Below are 19,450 nucleotides of genomic sequence, written 5' to 3' on the forward strand. Positions count from 1 at the left end.
CTGCACATTGTGATGGAGTTTTCTGCTATCCTACTGCTCAGTCACTTTCTGGCTTAGCTGAAGGATAAGTGTCATTACTGTAACTCTTCCAGTTTCTATTTTTAAGCAATGCTCTCCAGTGAATAGCTCTAGTGCAGTGGTTTTCAATCCAGGGGTCCGTGGACTATGTCTAAAATTTCCCAAGGGGTCCTCAAAGGGAAATTTCTTAGGGATCCGCAAATAAAAAAAGGTTGAAAACCACTGCTCCAGTGCAAGTCCCTACTGCTGCTCATTGTTCCCCCGATCAGCAAAGTGAAACTGACATGATTCTTTTGAATTTCACTGCTACCTGCAGGGTTCTGATTAGTTTTCACTCTCCTAAACTCAGCAAGACTTGAACAGCAGAACTGCCTGGCTGTGTACTTAGCAAGACAACACTTCTAGGTTTAATGCTTGTTTCATATTTGGAAGGTTCATGCACACAAGCAGGGCTAGAATTTTAGGTTTTTAAATGAAAGCTTAAATTCTGTAGTAGCTGATGGTACTTTCACAGGAAAACTGCTTAGCACTGGCAAGGGGGATTTTCAAGACCTGGACAATGGAATTGTGGTTGCTTATTCCAGGGCTGAATTTAGCCCTCTACATTCAGTTTAACCGAAATGTGTAGTTTCTTGCAAACTCCTTGAATTTGGATCCATGATATGCAAAAGCACAAGTTCAGAGATCCCAGTGATATCTGGGCACAATTCAGTGTTCAGAATTTCAGTCTAGGAGGCCTTCCACAAGATATGCACTAAATTAACAAGAAATAGTTTTCCTAAATTGTTAAGATGAATATTTGAGCTAAAAAGCAAGATAGTATATGTGAAGGGCAGGAAAGAGGGAGGGGTGAAACAAGACTTTCATATTAAAGACAGTAATGGGGATAATGGTAGTATAGTCTAAAGTGACAGAATGCGGAGAACTGAGGAAAGTTATTTTTTGTCACAAAGTTTAAGTTAACAGCAACACATTCAGAAGGAGAGGTCAGAGAGAGAGGCTGAAATGTGGGATGTAGTGGAAGAAGACTGTCCAGAATGGAAAGGTAGATTTGTGAGTTAGTGTTAAAGACGGTAGTTGAAAACAGACAGATCAGACTGCCCCAGATAAAGGGTATAAAAGGGTAACAGACAGTAGCTGAGGAAAAAGCTCTGTAGGTCTCAGAGTGGGAGACAAGGGCAATGGCCCACCAAGAGACATCAGAACTTCAAGGGTAGGAAGCAAACAAGGAGTCATAAAAGCCTAGAGAGGACTTGATATCAGGAAGGAAGGTGTGCCTGATTGTAAAATGCAGCAGAGAAGCCAAAATGAAAATCAGGCCCTTGAGATTTTAGCCAGAAAGAAGTCAAAATGAAATCAAGAGAGCAGAAGTCAGGCTAGAGGGGATCCAGGGTGGAGTTCAAGAGGAGGAACATGGCAACTCTAGGGAACGGCACATTCAGTCTGCTTAGAGATATAGAATCAGAAGGAGATGAGCGGCAGGTGCAATAATGGATGAGGATTTTTTGAGGTTGGTAGAGACAAGAACTTTAATTTGAAGAAGTCAGTGAAAAGAAAGGTGGGGGGGGAAGAGGGGAGGGGAGAGTTTAAACTTCATAAGTGGGAGGGGATGAAGTTGAGGGGGCAGGAGGAAAGGTTGTGATCTACCTTTCTTTCTAACAGTAGATCTTGTTGATACTTTATTTAAAAGTCAGCAAAATCCCACATGGAGATAGAAGAGAAAGGAGGAGTTTAGGAGAGAGTTAAAGGTTGCAAATAAGTGTCAAGGATTATGGAAAGGTAGTGCTATTTGGCAAAGAAGAGAAAACTAAAGACAGAATCAGGCAGCTAGGTATTAAGTACCTAACTCCCACTAGGACATCACCAGGAGTTGTGAGGGGGGACCTCATCAGCATTTCACAGGACCAGGCACTCAGTCATTAGCTGCAGTTTTGAGTGTTAAGTGGCTCCTTTATCTCAGGGCCAATTATATCTTTAAGACATTAGTCTCTATCATCTTGGAAAGGAATAACCAAGATCCCAAATCTACTGAAAAATCCATTCAGTGTCCCAAAACTATTAACTAACCTCAGTCTCCATCTCCTTAGCCAAGAACAAAAAAAAAAAAAACAAAAAATCCCCAGCTGATTTAGCACAGAGCTAATACATATCTAAATGTATTAAGGGCAAATGCACAGAGTTTATCAGCCAGATAGTTTTGTTCTCCCATCAAGAGTTTAGACTTCTAACTAAGGCAGCAGACAAATTCCAGATTAAGCAGCTGGACTTAAAAAAAAAAAAAAAAAAAAGATTTATGGCTTGAGAGGAAGCAGAAACTGGCCAAAATATCACTACTCAGGAGGCATAAACTACGGGAATCATGATTCACATCAGGGCCGGCTCCAGGCAGCAGCCTACCAAGCACTTGCTTGGGGCAGCACCTGGAGGGGGGCGGCGCTCACCCGGGGAGAGCGGAGCCGCAGCGGAACAGCCACGCTCGCCGCCCTCCCCCCGGCGCTCCGGCCGGTCGGGAAGAGCGGGCCCGCGGCCGGGCTCGCCGCCCTCCTCCCGGCGCTCCGACCGGTCGGGGAGAGCGGGGCCGCGGCCGGGCTCACCGCCCTCCTCCCGGCCCTCCGGCCGGTCGGGGAGAGCGGGGCTGCGGCCGGGCTCGGCGCCCTCCCCTGCCACGCTCCCCGCCGGGGGGCGGCGGGAGGCTTTTTTGCCTGGGGCGGCAAAAAAGCCAGAGCCGGCCCTGATTCACATGGTCTATTGCTTCCTCCTTTCTTCTATTTATGTGGCCCAAAACATAGGTAGAGTGAATTGCCATCTGAGAAACGTAACAAAATCTTAAGATTGAAGAAACTCCTCCAACCCTCAAATCACTGGCAGAATATAGATAATGTATATTTATTCTAAAACAAGGTTTGATGTTAAAATGTAAAACACAACGTCAACACATGTGCTGATGCATGAACTCACCTGACATTATCTGTTCAAGCCTGTGGATCAGTGATTTTTTAGCACATTCAATATCAGGACTTGGATAATCGAGTACCTGCCTGCACCAAACTAATGGACTAACAGATTTCTGCACTGGAGTCAGTTTCTTCTTTGGTGACGTATATAACCTAAGAGAGGAAAAATTATATGATGTTAGGTAAGTGGGCATTTTAAGAAAATACTAGGTACTATGCAATTTTTGTTCTCAGCTACCAAAAGGGGAGCACACGTCAACATTGGTAGACAAACTGCACATTTACTTTGTTCATTCATAAAGTCAATGTGGTGTTCTTCTCATCAACCCTCTTCCAAATACTCCAAAGAAAGAGAATCATCCAATACCCAAGAGCACAGCCACTACAATCACAACCAACATACAAATAAAGCTGAGGAAAGTTATCTAGCTTCCAAAAAAAATAAGCAGGAAGAATTTTTAAAAATTGTGGTAAGTACTTACGTTGCCCCTTAAAGTGGTGTAAAAGAGGTATCTGACAAACCTAGGCCAGATCTACACTAGGAGTGCTTTGCTAACTACACTATCAAAGTGCTCCTAGTGTAGATGTGGCTTATACCAGCAAAACTGTACTTCTATTGCTTTTTTCCAACCCCAACCCCACCCTCCAAGCAAGATGAGCTATACTGGCAAAAGTGCAGTTTTCCCAGTATAGCTGTGTCTACTCTAGGGGCATTTGCCAGCACAGCTGTGTTAGTCCAAGATCACACCTCTTCACACCCATGACCAACATAGCAATGCCAGAAAAAGTCTGTAGCATAGAAAGTGAAATTCATATTACATAGTACAAGCTCAGTTGATAACATACAGATATACTGGATTTGATTTTCAGATATGCTAAGCACCTATAGCTCCCACCAATTTCTACTGTTATCTGAAAATCAGAGGCATTGTTACTTTTTATACCAACTTAGTGTACAAAGAATTGCATACAAATTATGCCATTTTATAACCAGGTCAAATTTTCAAGTCTTCTAAAAACCGAAAACACATTTGCCAGTTATTTTAAAGAAAAAAAAAATCTATCTTCAGACCAGGTTTAGTAATGTGGGCATATTAATTGTGATATGGAAATCCTGATTTATGCATTTATGGTTTTGGCCTTAAAGTAGCATTAACTTTAAGAGAAAGGAAAGAAAGCATCAAGGAGATGTGGAGCTGCTTTTATACATCTGCATACATTAAGCTGCAGCAACTGGTAACCACAGGATTAACCAAGTAGTGAGGCTATAAAGTTGGGCACCATGATACCAAAGGTAAATAGCTAAAGTATAAAATATTGTAGTGCCCTTTCACGTAAAACAATGTTCAGTTATGCTTTCATATAAACAAATCTTAACGTAATCTTTCTGAACCAAAGCTGAAACTATTCTTCACTGAGGACTAGCCACAAGTTTGAATTTTTAAGTTCAGCCATCTGAGTATTCCCCCCTCCCCCCCCCAAAAAAAAATTCTTAAGGGAAAATGATATTTCCCAAACATATACCCCGAATAGTGAAGATTTAAATCAGACATCATCATCTCATCTTTAGGTTAAATCCAAACTTTGAAAGTTTTAGCCCTAAAGAAAAGAGAAAGTTATGAATTACAGGATATCGATAGAAGCCAACTTGCAACCTTAACTCTAGCTTTTGCTGCTGCAAGAGCTCTAAATACATGCGCACAGAAATAAATAACAGAATAAGGACTTGCATTACCATCAACTATTTATCTAATGATAGCCTTTAAATTCCAACTAAACAGGATTCCAACTTAAGTATTGTAGTTTAGGAACATATGACAGCTAAGTTAGCCACTCTTCTATACAAAACAGATGGTCAAAAATTCTTATTTCCTTTGGGCCAATTACGTCAGCAACACAGTAATTACTTTCCATAGCTCTTGCAGAAGAGAAAAATTAACTGACTTTTCCTCAACCAAGGTTTAAAAACTTGGTTGAATAGAGCTGATGAACTTTACAAAGAAAGTGACATTCCCTATGTGGACCTTCTGAAGGGACTTGATTTGGGGGAGGAAGGGAAGGGTACAAAAGACCCTAACTAATGAATGCGCAGACCATTTTTTTTTTAAAGCATGCTTTAAGCCACTTCTCCTTAAGAGATGTTTTAATTGTTTTTTCATATACAATAGGCTAAGCATCATAGTGTTATCTACCAGTTTTTCATAAATCGGGGGGGGGGGGAGGAGGAGTACTAGGTCCCTTTCCTATGAAGTGATGTTATTTACCATATTTACATAAACAAGTATACTGCAAAATAGAGACAGAATACAAAAACTGATTTGACTGTTTTCTCAGTTTCTGAAATTCTAAATGCTCAGTTGGCAATACCAAAAGAGGGTTCTTTTTGCAGCTAAGTACTACTTGGACCATTTTATATTCTATTTTAGGAGCTCTTTTGGTCTCCTGAATTATTTTGTTCATGATTCTAGTCAATGTTTAATTTTAATTAATACCCAAATACTGGAAGTTAAAACTTACATTTCATTTACTAAAAGTTCAGCATCCTGGTGGACTGGTTTAAACTTACAGATGAAGGACTAAGAGACACTATATTTCTCTACCAGATGAAAGATCATAAAGGAATGTGTCTCTCATGGCCATGACCTGTGTACCACCACCATTCAGTTTAATATCTGATACATGCCTTCTCTGGGCATAATCACTGTCAGTAGATTAATCCTACAATTACAAAAGGAAAGACCTATGAGATCAAAGTTGCTCTCCATCTAATATCAATCTTGCGACATCACAACTTGATGCTGTGGAGACTGTGACAATTCAGGTGATAGTGACAAGCTATTACATAAACATTAATGTAAGTCTAAATAAGTTAATTCCTGAGCAAAGATTCTATGTTTAGAGACAAGATTTGAGGCTTGCAAGCCCTGCAGATACGGGCTGAGAAAATAAGGGCTTTAGGGAATAAAAGACTAAACCCTTTTCCTTGTGAAAGAAATAACTGTGAGTTAAAATGTGCGTTTCTAAACTCTAGCTGGGGTTAAGAGTTTATCCCTGATTCTTCCTAAAGGTGACGGTGATTAAGGTTAAGATTTTGTCACGATTATTTTTAGAAAAAGTCAAACAGGTCGCGGGCAATAAACAAAACTTCACGGAAGCCTGCAACCCGTCCGTAACTTTTATTAAAAATAACGAGTGGGGTGGGGGATTTGAGAGGGCTGACCACCGCAAGGGCTGACTGTAGGAATGCATAGCTCCCAAATTGCCAGCCTACGGTTACGGCACACTGTTTCCATGGCTACAAGGCAGGAGTGACCTTCGCCCCCGTGTCTGCAATTGGGAAACTTCTTGGCTGGCCTGTTTGTCTCCCTCGCAGCTGGTTTTCATGTGCACAAGATATGGGTTTGTTATCTTATGTTGATGTACACTGTATGCTTCTTCTATGCGCAAGAATTTGACCACTTAGAAGTGTTGTAAACAGAGTAAGGAAAGAAATAAAAACCCCAGGAAAAGTTTTCCTGGGAGGCTTTTGGCTTGAGGCTCAGAAGGCTTTCTGGCTACCACAGACCTGGCGTTCTGTTTCCTTTCCTCTGTCGTCGCCACAGCTGACAGCCCCAGCTGCAGGAGCTGAAGCCGAAGAAGTCACAGACGTTCATTAAAGTCACAGAATCCATCACCTCCGTGACTATATTGTACCCTTACAGATGATTCATACTATCCACTAGAGCAGTCTTCTAGTTCTGAAAACGTAAAGGCATTGGCAAGTTTTTTTTTTGTTTTTGTTTTTTGAGTTGAGGGCCTCAGATCAGTGGTCGTTGGGGGTGGAGGAACCACTGGCAGCACTACAGCTGCTATAATTCTCTTCTAGACAGCTGAGCAGCTTGCACACACTCTGCCCATAAGAAAGGGCAGCTCAACATAATCTGAAGCAGCACAGCATAGGACAGAGAACAAAGGACTCTTGTGCTCTAATCACAGCTCTGATTGCCATGAACTGTGTACTACCACCATTCAGTTTAATATCTGATACATCCCTTCCCTGGGCATAATCACTGTAAATGTAAAGACATTGTGGTCTTAATAAATATCACAAGCTCTTTGCCACTTTGTCAACATGCTTCAGCCAATTTCCATAGATTCCAAGGCCAGAAGGGACCACTGTGATCATCTAGTCCAGGGGTAGGCAACCTACGGCACGCGTGCTGAAGGCGGCACACGAGCTGATTTTCAGTGGCACTCACAATGCCCGGGTCCTGGCCACCGGTCCAGGGGGCTCTGCATTTTAATTTTAAATGAAGCTTCTTAAACATTTAAAAAAAAAACTTATTTACTTTACATACAACAATAGTTTAGTTATATATTATAGACTTATAGAAAGAGACCTTCTAAAAGTGTTAAAATGCATTACTGGCACTCAAAACCTTAAATTAGAGTGAATAAATGAAGACTCAGCACACCACTCCTGAAAGATTGCCGACCCCTGATCTAGTCTGACCTTCTGTATAACACAGGCCATAGAACTTCCCCAAAATAATTCCTAGAGCAGTGGTTCCCAAACTTTAACAACCTGTGAACCCCTTTCACTAAAATGTCAAGTCTCGCGAACCCCCTCCTAAAAATGAATATTTCCAGGGATTTTTTCCTTTACCTGAGTATAAATTATAAAAGCAGTGATATTGGAAACATAACATTTGTTTTTATGACGTGCTTATTACACACTATTTATTATTAATTATTATTTATCATTACAGTATTTTTATTACATGAAAATGGCAACACTTCCAAGATCTCACTTTCGTCGCTTGTATCATTTTGAATAAGCCTGTTATAAGACAAGGCTCCTATGTTTCATCAAGGAGTATCAGATGTGAAACAGCATGAAGGTATTTAAGAAGCCAACTCAAAGAGTTCCTCCGTCCACAAGCATTCAGGTCTTGAGCAGTCCCGGCAAACAACGCACGTTACAACAAAGCTTAAACTGGTTCTTCATAATAATTTTAAAAACAATACTAGCTGCCTATTTAATTTTAAAATCAGCAAAAAATATCCACCTCCCTTTCCATTTCTTATAAGGAGTCTTGAAGTTTAAATCTCCTTAGTGTGCTAGATATGCTTGCTTTGATCTGCTTAGCTCTTGGAAGTCCAGGGGCTCCAGGCTGCTGGCCCCGTGCTGCCCAGGGACAGCTCTGTCCGCCATTGGGGAATTTTTTCCCAAGAACCCCCTGTAACATTTCATGAACCCCAGTTTGGGAACCACTGTCCTAGAGCATAGCTTTTAGAAACACATCCAATCATGATTTAAAAATTGTCAGTGATGGAAAATTCACCATGACCCTTAGTAAATTATTCCAATGGTTAATTACCCTCACTGTTAAACATTTTACACTTGACTTCCGATCTGAATTTGTCTAGCTACAACTTCCAGCCATCGGATTGTGTTATACTTTTCTCTGCTAGACTGAAGAGCCCATTATTAAATACATGTTCCCCTTGCAGGTACTTATAGACTATAATCAAGTCACCCCTTAACCATCTCTTTGTTAAGCTAAATAGATTGAGCTCCTTAAGTCTCACTATAAGGCATGTTTTCTAATTATTTAATCATTCTCATGTCTCTTCTCTGAATCCTCTCCAAATTATCAACATCCTTCTTGAACTGTAGACACCAAGCTGGACATAATATTCCAGCAGCAGTCACACTAGTCCCAAATACAGAGGTAATACAACCTCTACTCCTCTACTCCCAGCTTCCTGTCCCCTCCGTCTCCCCCTGCCTCCTAGCATCAGACCTGGTGGCCGCTTCCAGCGCGCATACATGATTTCAGGACAGGCAGGGAACCTGCCTTAGCCCCGCTGCACCGCTGACTGGGAGCCTCGCGAGGTAAGCCCCCACCCCAACCCTCTGCCCCAGCCTTTAGCCCCCCCCAAACCTGAAGCCCCCTCCTGCACCCCAAAGCCCTCATCCCCAGCACCCCCCCTGCCAAGAGCCTTCACACCCCCTGCACCTCAACCTCCTGCCCCAGCCCTAAGCCCCCCAAACCTGGAGTCCCCAATTGCACCCCAAACCCCTCATCCCTGGCCCCAGCCCAGAGCCCTCACTCCCCCTTGCATCCCAACCCCCTGCCCCAGCCCAGAGCCCCCCCCACACCCTGAACCTCTCATCTCCAGCCCACCCCAGAGCACTCACCCCCTCCTGTACCCCAACCCACAGCCCCCTCCCACACAGGACAGTATTGTGAAAGCCAACTGAGGACAAGATTTAGAAGAGGTGAGCACAATAAACTGTGTTAAAAGCTGCAGGGAGATCAGGTACTGGCAGTTCAAGTTCTATGTAGCAAAATAAAACCTATGGGAGGGAACATGCTCTAGGCAGAATATGAAGTAACAATCCCATGAGAACTGTATTTTAGTTATGGAAATAAATCTAAGCATGTCAGTTTACTCAAGTGTACTGATAGAAAAAAAGCTGGGAAACATCTACTGAAGTTGTAGCAGAAACTGAAGTTTACCAAAAATAGAGCTGCATATTTAAAAAGTCTTCTGTAGATGTCAATAAGTCAGTAGTACTTTTGAATGTAAAGTTTTAAGAAACCCACAAAAATTACCTGATTATTGCAGAAAAGCAGGTGAAATCAATATTTTTCCCATAATGAAAAGTATACAGCTTCTTGTAGGCTTAATCTCTTAGCTAAGGAGATATTACAACTACTTTCATGGAAATGAAAAGAAAAAGCTATGAAAGGTTTCCATGAATTTATTTAAACACGGGTATGGGCTCCTCAAGGAGATCATCTGCTTAACTACTGGTCTAGAAAGAAAGCTCTAAATCTACTCAAAAAAGAATAAGAACCAATGCAAGCTGACCTAACAGTGCTCAAACTGTATAGGAGTGTGAAATGCATATTAAGAATTCTATACTTAAGGCAATAGGGAAAAATTCTATTGAAAAATTCCATTATGGACTGGACAGCACATTGATAATTTCATGATATATAAACATCCAATGCATTTAGATACAAAAGGATGGGTGCAGTTGAAGAACTTAAAGAGAAAAACAGGAAATTGCTTTTACTCGAGATTCTTGCTACAGTCTCCACACATTTATTTTACTCCTAACAAAGTTATAATATTTAATTAAGAAGCTGCAAGCCCCATGTAATATAGTTACTTGGTGGTACTACTCCTTTAATCTGGAAAATTGAAAGCAACTATTGTACCCCTCTAATACCAGCTGTCATAGAATCACAGAATATCAGGGTTGGAAGGGACCTCAGGAGGTCATCTAGTCCAACCCCCTGCTCAAAGCAGGACCAATCCCCATACAGATTTTTGTCCCAGATCCCTAAATGGCCCCCTCAAGGATTGAACTCACAACCCTGGGTTTAGCAGGCCAATGCTCAAACCACTGAGCTATCCCTCCCCCCAGTAGGAAGTCACAAGTACTTTTTCCTACCTTATTACAACTATGGTTTGATAAGCCATTATCTGAATTTGAAAAAAAAAAAATCCCTCTGAAATAGATACTTCTATGTCAAGGCAAGTTCAGGTTCCTTTAGTGTACCACATATAATCTGATAAACAGCAGTTTGTCTTTTAATAGGTCACAATGCAGAAATTGTGAGAAGTAAGAAAGAATTTAACAACAGGTTCAAGATCATACTGGTATAATTAGATTTTAGCAACTGAATGGATAGCACTATCAGGCATTGAACTGGTTTACAGTCTTATGTCTCAAAGATTCCATTTGATCCCTAAGGAAACTGGGGTTCTACATCCCAGTGAAGTTGTCCAACATGCTTCTCATGATTCATTCTGACACCAATTTTAAATTTCCAAATCGTAATGCTAGTGCCAAAGGGAGCTTAGGCCATACAAATTGGAATGTCATAATTATAGAGAGGCCATCCGAATATTTGTCTTCTATATCAGATCCAAGTATAGCAGTAACCTAGTTGACTAATAAGAAGCCTGACTTCACTGACTGGACACGAATTGCTAGAAACAGATCCTGCCTTAATCCAAATGACTACAGATTGGCAAAGTGCATTATAGGACTTTTCTACATGAGAGGGCTCTCCCACCAGCATAATTAAACCATCTCCAACAAGCTATAAAAACATAAGACTGGCCATATTGGGGCAGAACAAAGGTCCATCTAGCCCAATATCCTGTCTTCAGTGAGTGGCCAATGCCAGGTGCCCCAGAGGGAATGAACAGAACAGGTAATCATCAAGTGATCCATCCCATTGCCCATTCCCAGCTTCTGGCAAACAGAGGCTAGGGACACCATCCCTGCCCATCCTGGCTAATAGCCATTGATGGACCTATCCTCCATGAACTTATCTAGTTCTTTTTTGAACCTATGCAGAGCGTCTCCCACCAAAATAGCGCAGTCCACACCGGTGCTTTTGTTGGTGAAATTTATGTCTGTAAGGGGTGTGTTTTTTCACACTCCTGACTGACAAAAGTGGTAGTGTAGACATAGCCTAAGCACACTAACCTGTTGCACATTAATTGGTCCCATAGGCCCTGCTGATGTGCTTTAACACAGTGCTGTTTGAAACAATACTATGTTAAAGCAAACTAGGGAACCACTAGTGCACACCAGCAGGGTCTACACAGGCCAATTAATGCACAACACATTTGTGCGCTTTAGAAGGCAGACATCCCCACCCATCTCCCCAAGCACATTACCCTACCCTGTAAACAAGCCCTGATCCACTCAAAAACTGTGAGACTACAATTAACATAAGTGTATCCTCAACCCAATTCAAGCTTACTAAATTAACCTAGTGTATCATGTTCCAGGTATATGATCAGTGCAAGGCAGCTGCACCAGACCATGCTTTGTATACTTTATTGGGGTATTCCAAATCAATGGCAGGAACTTCAGTGAAGTGCGGGCATGTTCTCTGAGTACCCGTAAAACAGCTCAGGCACAAGGAGCACTCTCAAGACTACTCTTGACTGAGTGTACTTGTAGCTAAGTAGGGGGTCTCACTTCAATTTTTCATCTAGTTAGTGTTTATAATCACAGGATCTAATCATAGAAAAAAACATTGGTAGATGAATTTGCAGGCTAATGCTACCTTAGGTGCCACTGGTGCACTGAGCCCACACTAGCCATGCTATTCTGGTTGCAGCTTTGCCTCATGTCCATGCTTGCGCTGTACTACTCTGTTGCAGTTGCACTGCTCCCTGAGTACCTGCCCTACAGTTCCTAACACTGCTCCCTGAAGCAGTGGCTTGTGGGAGACTTCAAAAGGACTTCTATGAGCACAGTACAATTCCCATAATTCCCTATGAAAACTCCCGTAAATCCCCAGGTATCAGTGCTATTTCCAAGTCCTTTTCTCAAAATAAAGACCAGGATGAACACTCAGCAAGAAAGGTCTCTTTTGGAACAGAAGGATCAGAGCTCTGATTATTGCATAAGAGACAGGCAATTTGCCTTGTGGAAGCTAGTTACTCTAAATTATACTGGAATGGCACTTCTGCTAAATTAAGGTTAAGACAGCTTTCTGTTGAAAGCTCAACTGTTCTACGAGCTCTAAAAAGCAATATGGTTTCTCAGATTGCCTTGAAATTTTGTGTGCCTCATGAGGGATCAGGTTTGATCAGTGATCCAAATTTGGGGCCATTTGAAGAAGGGATTCCTGAAATACACCCCCCCACTCCAAAAAACGACAAAAACCAGTTTAATTTATAGTCACATATTCTGGCAACAAATTTTTGATCACAAATAGAGATCAAAGCAGGGCTGAGATCCTTACAGCTGGAGCTCAAACAGTTGAGAGTTACCAAGCCAGAGTGCATGCCATCCAACAGACCACTGGGGAAAATCAAATTACTAATTATTAGCCAAAGACTTTATCTGTTTGGAGCAGTAGGCTTTGAAGTGCTTGGTGGTATGCCAATTGGATTACACTGAGCATGTGCAGACAGAGGAGTTAACAGGACTGTTAGTCTTCAATGTTCCACACCAGCTGGATGGGCTCAACAGACTAAGCAGTACCTTTTAACCTTATACACCCAACCAGTGTTAGTTTGAGTCCTACTATGGGCAGAAATCTGGAAAAGATCAGAAGGCATATTGCTAAAATCTGGTGGGATTTTTCATGTTTTTTGTTTTTAATTTTGGGGGAATGCAATCAAAGTATTCTTGTAAAAAACATTAGACATGCAAATGTTTGCTGGCAGGAGCAGGACATTTTAGAGGGTGAAGGAAGGAAAATGGGCAGAGGGGTTTGAGGATGCAGCGAGGGATTGAGGGAAGGGACTAAATGGGGATGGATGATCGGGGAGGTGACGCATATGTGGAAGAGGGACTGGTGGAGAATAGGGTAGGTCACTTGTCTGCCCCACATTCTCCCCATGTGTGCATGCCCGAGGATCTAAAATGTCTGAGCCTCTCCCCCTACCTGTGTGCATGCACCAGGATCTGGGGAGGTCTAAACCTCTCTTCTCTACCCCCCTCATGAGCTGTGGGGGGGCTTGCCTTCCTGGGCAGGTCTAAGCCCCACTCCCTACTGCCCACCCACCCCCAATGGAGCTGGGATCCTGGATCTCTTGTATTTCTAAAGGGGTCTGAACCCCTCTCTACACCCCACCACGTGAGACAGGATCTGGGAAACCCCTGCCTCTCTGGGTGGGGAACTTAGAACAAGCATGCTCAGAGAAAGCATCAAGAACACACTGTTGATACCGGGATGCGGAGTAGAGAAAAGACATGCGTGATGCATACACACTGTAACAGCACTGGGTGGGGGGGGGGTGAACCCCCACTAAAAGGAATGGAGCAGTTCACATATCACAAGCTATTGTTTCAGGCTGTATTCATCTCCTTTCATGGGCGGTGGGTGAAGCCGTGGCTTGGGGAGGCTAGCCGCCAACCCCATCCCTTCTGCCCGAGGCCCCGCTCTTTCCGCGCCCACCAGAGCCCAGCGCCACCAGCCCACCTAACACACACTGTGGCTGCTGGCCCCTGCCCCAGGCTAGTGCCCCCCGTCCTCTCCAGCCCAGCCCCCACTGTGGCTGCTGGCCGCTGCCCAGCACCCCCGACACACACACTGTGGCTGCTGGCCCCTGCCCCAGACTAGTGCCCCCGGAGCGCTGGAGAGCCAGGCAGCGCGGTCCCAGCTCCTGATCACCAGAGAGCCGGGCAGCACGGTCCCGCCCTCCCCGGGCCACACCCAACCCCTGGCCATCTGTCCCCCCTGGCCAACCTGCCAGCCTCAGCGCTGGGCGGCCAGGCAAGCAGCGGGCCGGAGCTACTCCAGTCACAAGCACTGAGTAGGCAGCGTGGCCGGAGCGGCCCCAGCGGCCCCCAGCCTGCCTGCCCCAAGGAACAGGAGGCAGGATGGGGCCTAGGGGTGGAGCTTGGGTGGGGGGACATCAGGCTGTTTGGGAAGGCAGAGCCTTCCCATGCCTACGATACCCGCCAGCCATGTCTCCTTTGGATGTTCTCTTTCAGCTGAGAACATCTCATTGAGATGAATGGTTAACTTAAAAGCTCTCTGAGTCTGCTATAAGGCTGCTGATGTGTTCTGAATGTAAACTAATGGCTTAATGGGACAGGAAGAGGAGGATGAATTGGAAGTGTTGACAGGTGGGGGAAGAGGTACATGTTGCAGGGAATGGAGGGGAGAGACACCAATCTTCTCTCACAAGCTTAATGTTACTATAACCACTAGGTTATAAAACTGTCAAGATTTTGGGGGACAGACCATGGATAAGATTTCTCTCACTGACCCTGTTAGCAACTACACATTGCAAAAATTTCAAAGCACGATGTTTCTCGATAACAAAATGTATAGGAGGGGTGAGGAGCACTTAGGAATCATATAGCAACTGTGCAGCCTAGTGGAAAGGCCACTGGACTGGGACTATTACTAGCTCCGCCACTGGCCTGCTGGGTGACCTCTGGTAAGTCACCACACCTCTGTGCTGTGGTTTCCCACCTTTAAAATGGGGATAATGATGTGAAGTTCTTTGAGATCTGATGAAAAGCACTACATAAAACTTAGGTATTTTTATTAACACCTAGCTACAGGAGCATATTAACTGCAAACTCTGGTGAGAACTAGAATTGCCTAAATGGTCACTAACTCCTACTAACAAACATTTTATTTAATTTTCTAGTTTTTTAAACTGAAATGGCAAAGAAGTCTGGTAACGCTGAGTTAAGGTTGCCTGGTGAGCTTATACCCTTCCAGAACACTGAGTTCAGCAAAACTCAAACTTCTGAAAACTAAAAAATACAGAGTTAAGATAAATGCTCGTGCAACCTTAATTAGGCGCCCTGTGAGCAATGCTCCAATATACCCATTACACATTCTCAAACTCTGCCTTCTCACTACATTACCTGCACCTCCCCTACACTCAAACACTGTGCCTACTCCATTGATAGAATACCATACTTGTAAACTTTAACAAGCACTTCATATCCTTTTAAAGCTCCTTCTCACTTCCACATAGGATACTACCTAAAAGTATATTTTTCCCTACCCATCATTAAATCCACAGACCGCTTTCACATCCCATCTCACGACTGACAGTACCCATGATAAGACCACTGCAGTGCCTGCTATGACACAGCCTACACAATTTTGTACTGAAATGATACAAACTAGAACCCCAAGATATGCATGCACCTCCTTCCTTTGATCACACTCGTGGGGGCATTCAGACCCAGATCTCTTCATATCACAGTCGCAGCACTTTGACACACTTCAAATTAATTCCCTGATTGCCTCATATCAAAACAGATTTCTAACAACTCGCCACACCTATTGCCCTCACCACTCAGTACAGCTACACCTAAAACATAAAGCGACTAGAGAGCATGCAATAATTCCTGTTTGCTACTGCCAGCTCCGGGGGCAGAGTTAAAGCTGCGTGAACATTTACCTTAACTCTATTTCCTAGTTTTCCCTGAGTTTTGCTGAACTCAATGTTCTGGAAGGGCACAAGTTATTGCCATGCAACCTTAACTCTGTGCTGGAGCGGAACTCTAGTACCCTGTGAGGTCGGAGGGTCCCATAGCTCAGGCTCCAGCCTGAGCCTAAAAGTCTACAGAGCAGTGAAACACCCCCACAGCCTGAGTCAGTGGGCACAGGCCAGATGCTGGTTTTTCTTTGCTGTGTAGACATACCCTTAGTGGATCACTGCAGTACGTTTCTGGACACGTACATTGATTTACCAACTCTGTGGTTTTCAAGAATGGATGAGGTACTCTTCTGACCCACAGACATTAACAGCCTCCATCTCCACTGAGAACCTGGATGACCCCCTACACCACTTTTTCCATGGCTAAATAGAGGTGTACAGCCTCTGCTAAGAGACTCACCTGGGATTCACCAGGCAGTTTTAGAGTCTGCCCCTGAGAGTAGAGATTTTTCTATGTGTCACTGACTCAAAGGGAGTAAGCCTCTCCCCTCCAGCCTCAGAGGGCGAGGCTGCCTTCAGACCGTCAGGGAAGAACGACGCCTACGTTAGCCCCTGTTTAATAAACAAATAGCCCCTCTCAGATCCCCGCACCTTGTCCCTGAGCAGCGCTGGATCCAGGGAGGACTGCTCCCTACAGCGCGCTCGTCCCGGCCCGGGAGCTGGAGAGCCCGGGCCCCCGGATGCCCAGCATCTGGCAGCACAGCCCAGGACACAGCGACCAGGGCCGCCCCCTACCCGCTCACCAGCCTGTCTCGTCCTCCTCGCAGCTGGCCAAGCGCTCCAGCTCGTCGGGCCTCAGAGGCTCCACTTCATCCAGGAAGCTGTCCCCTTCCCCGGCCGCTGCGGCCGCCGACCCGCCTCGCGTCTCCTCGGCGGGCGGCTGACGGGCCCCGGCCCTGGGACTAAGGCAGCGGCTCTCCAGTCCCAGCGGCAGGTCCCCCCGCGGGGAAGGGGTGGCGGCGCCGCTGCCGCTGGGGAGGCGCTTGGGGCTGGCGGGGGCCCCGGAGCGGCTGCGGAGCTGCTCGTTCTGCTTCTCCAGCTTCTTCACCAGCTCCTGCAGCTTCCGCACCTCCGCGTCCGCGTTCACGTTGGAGTTAATGTCCTCCATGGCGGCGGGACCCTCCGCCCGGCCGCCGGCTCGCTCACGCGCGGGGCTGGCTGCCTCAGGGGCCGGTCACGTCTCCGGGATGAGGGGAAGCAACCAGGGCCCCCTCTACATGGCCGGGCCTGGAGGAGGCGCCGCCGCTGTGACTGCGCCGGGGCTGGGCCCGGACTAGAGCGGAGCCGCCGCCTCGTCAGCTGCGCCGGCGGCCAGCGGTGGGAGGGAGATACACACATCCGGCCGGCGGCGCCATTTGCCTTGCGCCCCGCCCCCAGCCGGGCGTCACGCACGCGCCCGGCATCCGGCCGGGTCCGGGACAGAGCGTATCCAGGGGGCGGGGCTTGGGCCCGGAGCGAGGCTCGCGTCCCCGGAAGTGCAGTGCAGGCAAGGGGCTCGTGATGCAGGAGGGAGGCGGCACAATGGCAGGGGCTGAGCTCACAGCGGGGCCATGGCCCGTAGCCGCCGCTCCTGCTGCCCCCGAGCGGGGCTGACAGCCGCCTGCGGAGCCTTGGGCAGTGGAGGTGGGATCCCGAGGCAACGGCCCCGGATCATCTCCGGCTCCTGCCGCTGTCAGAGCCCAGGCCCGCCCGGCAGCCGATGGGGGCGCTTAAATCCCCCTATTCCCGAGGAATGGCCGCTGTTGCTGCACCTCATTAGTGCCCCCGCCCCTTCGCTGGCACGGCTGCCTCCCTGCGCAGCGGTTCTGCCTACCCCTGTGACCCTTCTGCCGGGGGGCGGCCACAGCAGCAAGGGTCGAGGTCAAAGAGCAACTGGCCCGTTTTAAAATTAACAAACGCGACGGGCTTGAGCCCCCACCCAGAATTGTTGGGATCACACAGTACTTGCCACCTTCCCCAAAGCACTGAGGTTGTATAGAAAACAAATCTTTATTAAGAGAAAAAGAAAAGTGTATTGGTGTAAATGACTAAGTAAAATACGCACTGGAGGTAACTTTGGCAGTAGTCTGTGTAACTCAGTTCCACACCCAAGGATGGGAATGTTCCCTTTACCACACATTGTTTCCTTGTCCCCATCTGCTAAACCATACTCATCATTTGGTGTCAGTGAGTAGCATTATCCCATCATCCGAACATGCACTGTGGCATGATAGTACTCTTCCAGGGCTTTGGGAAATGCTGCCTCGTCCCATCCCAAGGCGCCACTAATTAAATCATCTTTCATCTTTATTTAGGACAAAACTATCCTGCTTTGCTGACAATAAAACCACCCCAACAAGAGGCATAGACCATTTTGTGGCAAACTTAGATTGACAAAGTATCAATGTAGACACTCTGCTTGGTTATGTTGTCGTAAATGGCTCCCAGGAGGTGTCCCACAATGCCCAGGCTGACTGCTCTGGTCAGCAGTTTGAACTCTGCTGCCCTGCATCCAGGCAGACAGGCATCTGCTCCTCCCTCTTTAAAGGACAGGGAATTTTTGAAATTCCACTTTCTGTTTGCTTGGTGTGGACAGCTAACATTGCATCTTTCCAGCTGACCATGGCAGCTCCACGCAGCAAAAGCTCTCCCGCCTGGAGCACACCAGAGTTGTTCAATCTGCTGGGTCTGTAGGGAGAGGAGACTGTGCAGTCCCAGCTCCACTCCAGCTGTAGGAACTTTGATACTTGTGGTCAGATTTCTTATGGCATGATGGATAAGGGCTACAGACAGGATATGCATCAGTGCTGTGCGAAGATCAAGGAGCTGAGGCAGGTGTACCAGAAGGCAGAGGAGTTAAACAATTGGTCTGGTGCTGTGCCAAAGAGCTGCCATTTCTATTAGGACCTGGACACCATCCTCGGTGGCAACCCTATCCTACCTCCATCTCCAAGAGCCCCATGAATACTTCAGCAGGGCTGGAGATAGCGGCCAGCGGACTCAACCCCGATGACGAAGTGGTGGAAGAAGAAGTAGGTTGGAGGATGAGATGGGACAGACAACTGGTTCATCTGGTACTGTGATGAGCCAGGATTTCTTCTCAATGGCAGAGGGTTCAAGCCAGTCCTAGTGCTTTGTCTGTGACGCGCATGATGCAGGAAAGGGGACCTCTGGTAAGTGAACATTTTGAGTTGATGCTGCTTGATTACATGAAGTAGAGCTGTCCTTTGCTTTGTTATATGCTAGAAGTGGGTTAAGGGATAGAAATGTACAAAGATAGGGTTACCATAATTAAAAAATAAAAAAAGAGGACACTCCACGGGGCCCTGGCCCCACCCCCTTCCCCGCCCCAACAACGCCCCTTCCCCAAAGTCCCTGCCCCAACTCCGCCCCCTCCCCTGCGCGCCCGCGTTCCCCCTCCTCCCTCCCAGCCACGCGAAAAGGGCTGCCCGAGCGCTACCAGCTTCACGGTTTGCTGGGCAGCCCCCAGACCCTGCGCCCCCGGCCGGCGCTTCCCCAGCGCAGCTGGAGCCCGGGAGGGGAAGCGCCCAGCC

General features: G+C 46.2%; 1 protein-coding gene across 2 annotated transcripts in view; it reads right to left on the reverse strand.

Annotated features, from left to right (window-relative positions):
• SLAIN2 (SLAIN motif family member 2) overlaps positions 1-17,104 on the reverse strand; it is a 58,483-nt gene extending 41,379 nt beyond the window's left edge. For both annotated transcript variants that reach the window (XM_024211682.3, XM_024211681.3), the window contains exons 1-2: positions 16,661-17,104; positions 2,977-3,125 (exon numbers count right to left, since the gene is read on the reverse strand). In XM_024211682.3, the coding sequence (XP_024067450.1) occupies positions 2,977-3,125; positions 16,661-17,025 (514 nt within the window). In that variant the 5' untranslated portion in view covers positions 17,026-17,104. The remainder of the gene's footprint in view (positions 1-2,976; positions 3,126-16,660) is intronic.
• Positions 17,105-19,450: the final 2,346 nt, after the last annotated feature.

Source organism: Terrapene carolina, unplaced genomic scaffold, assembly GCF_002925995.2.
Source record: "Terrapene carolina triunguis isolate 2854851 unplaced genomic scaffold, T_m_triunguis-2.0 Scaffold66, whole genome shotgun sequence".
Classification (NCBI taxonomy): Eukaryota; Metazoa; Chordata; order Testudines; family Emydidae; genus Terrapene; species Terrapene triunguis.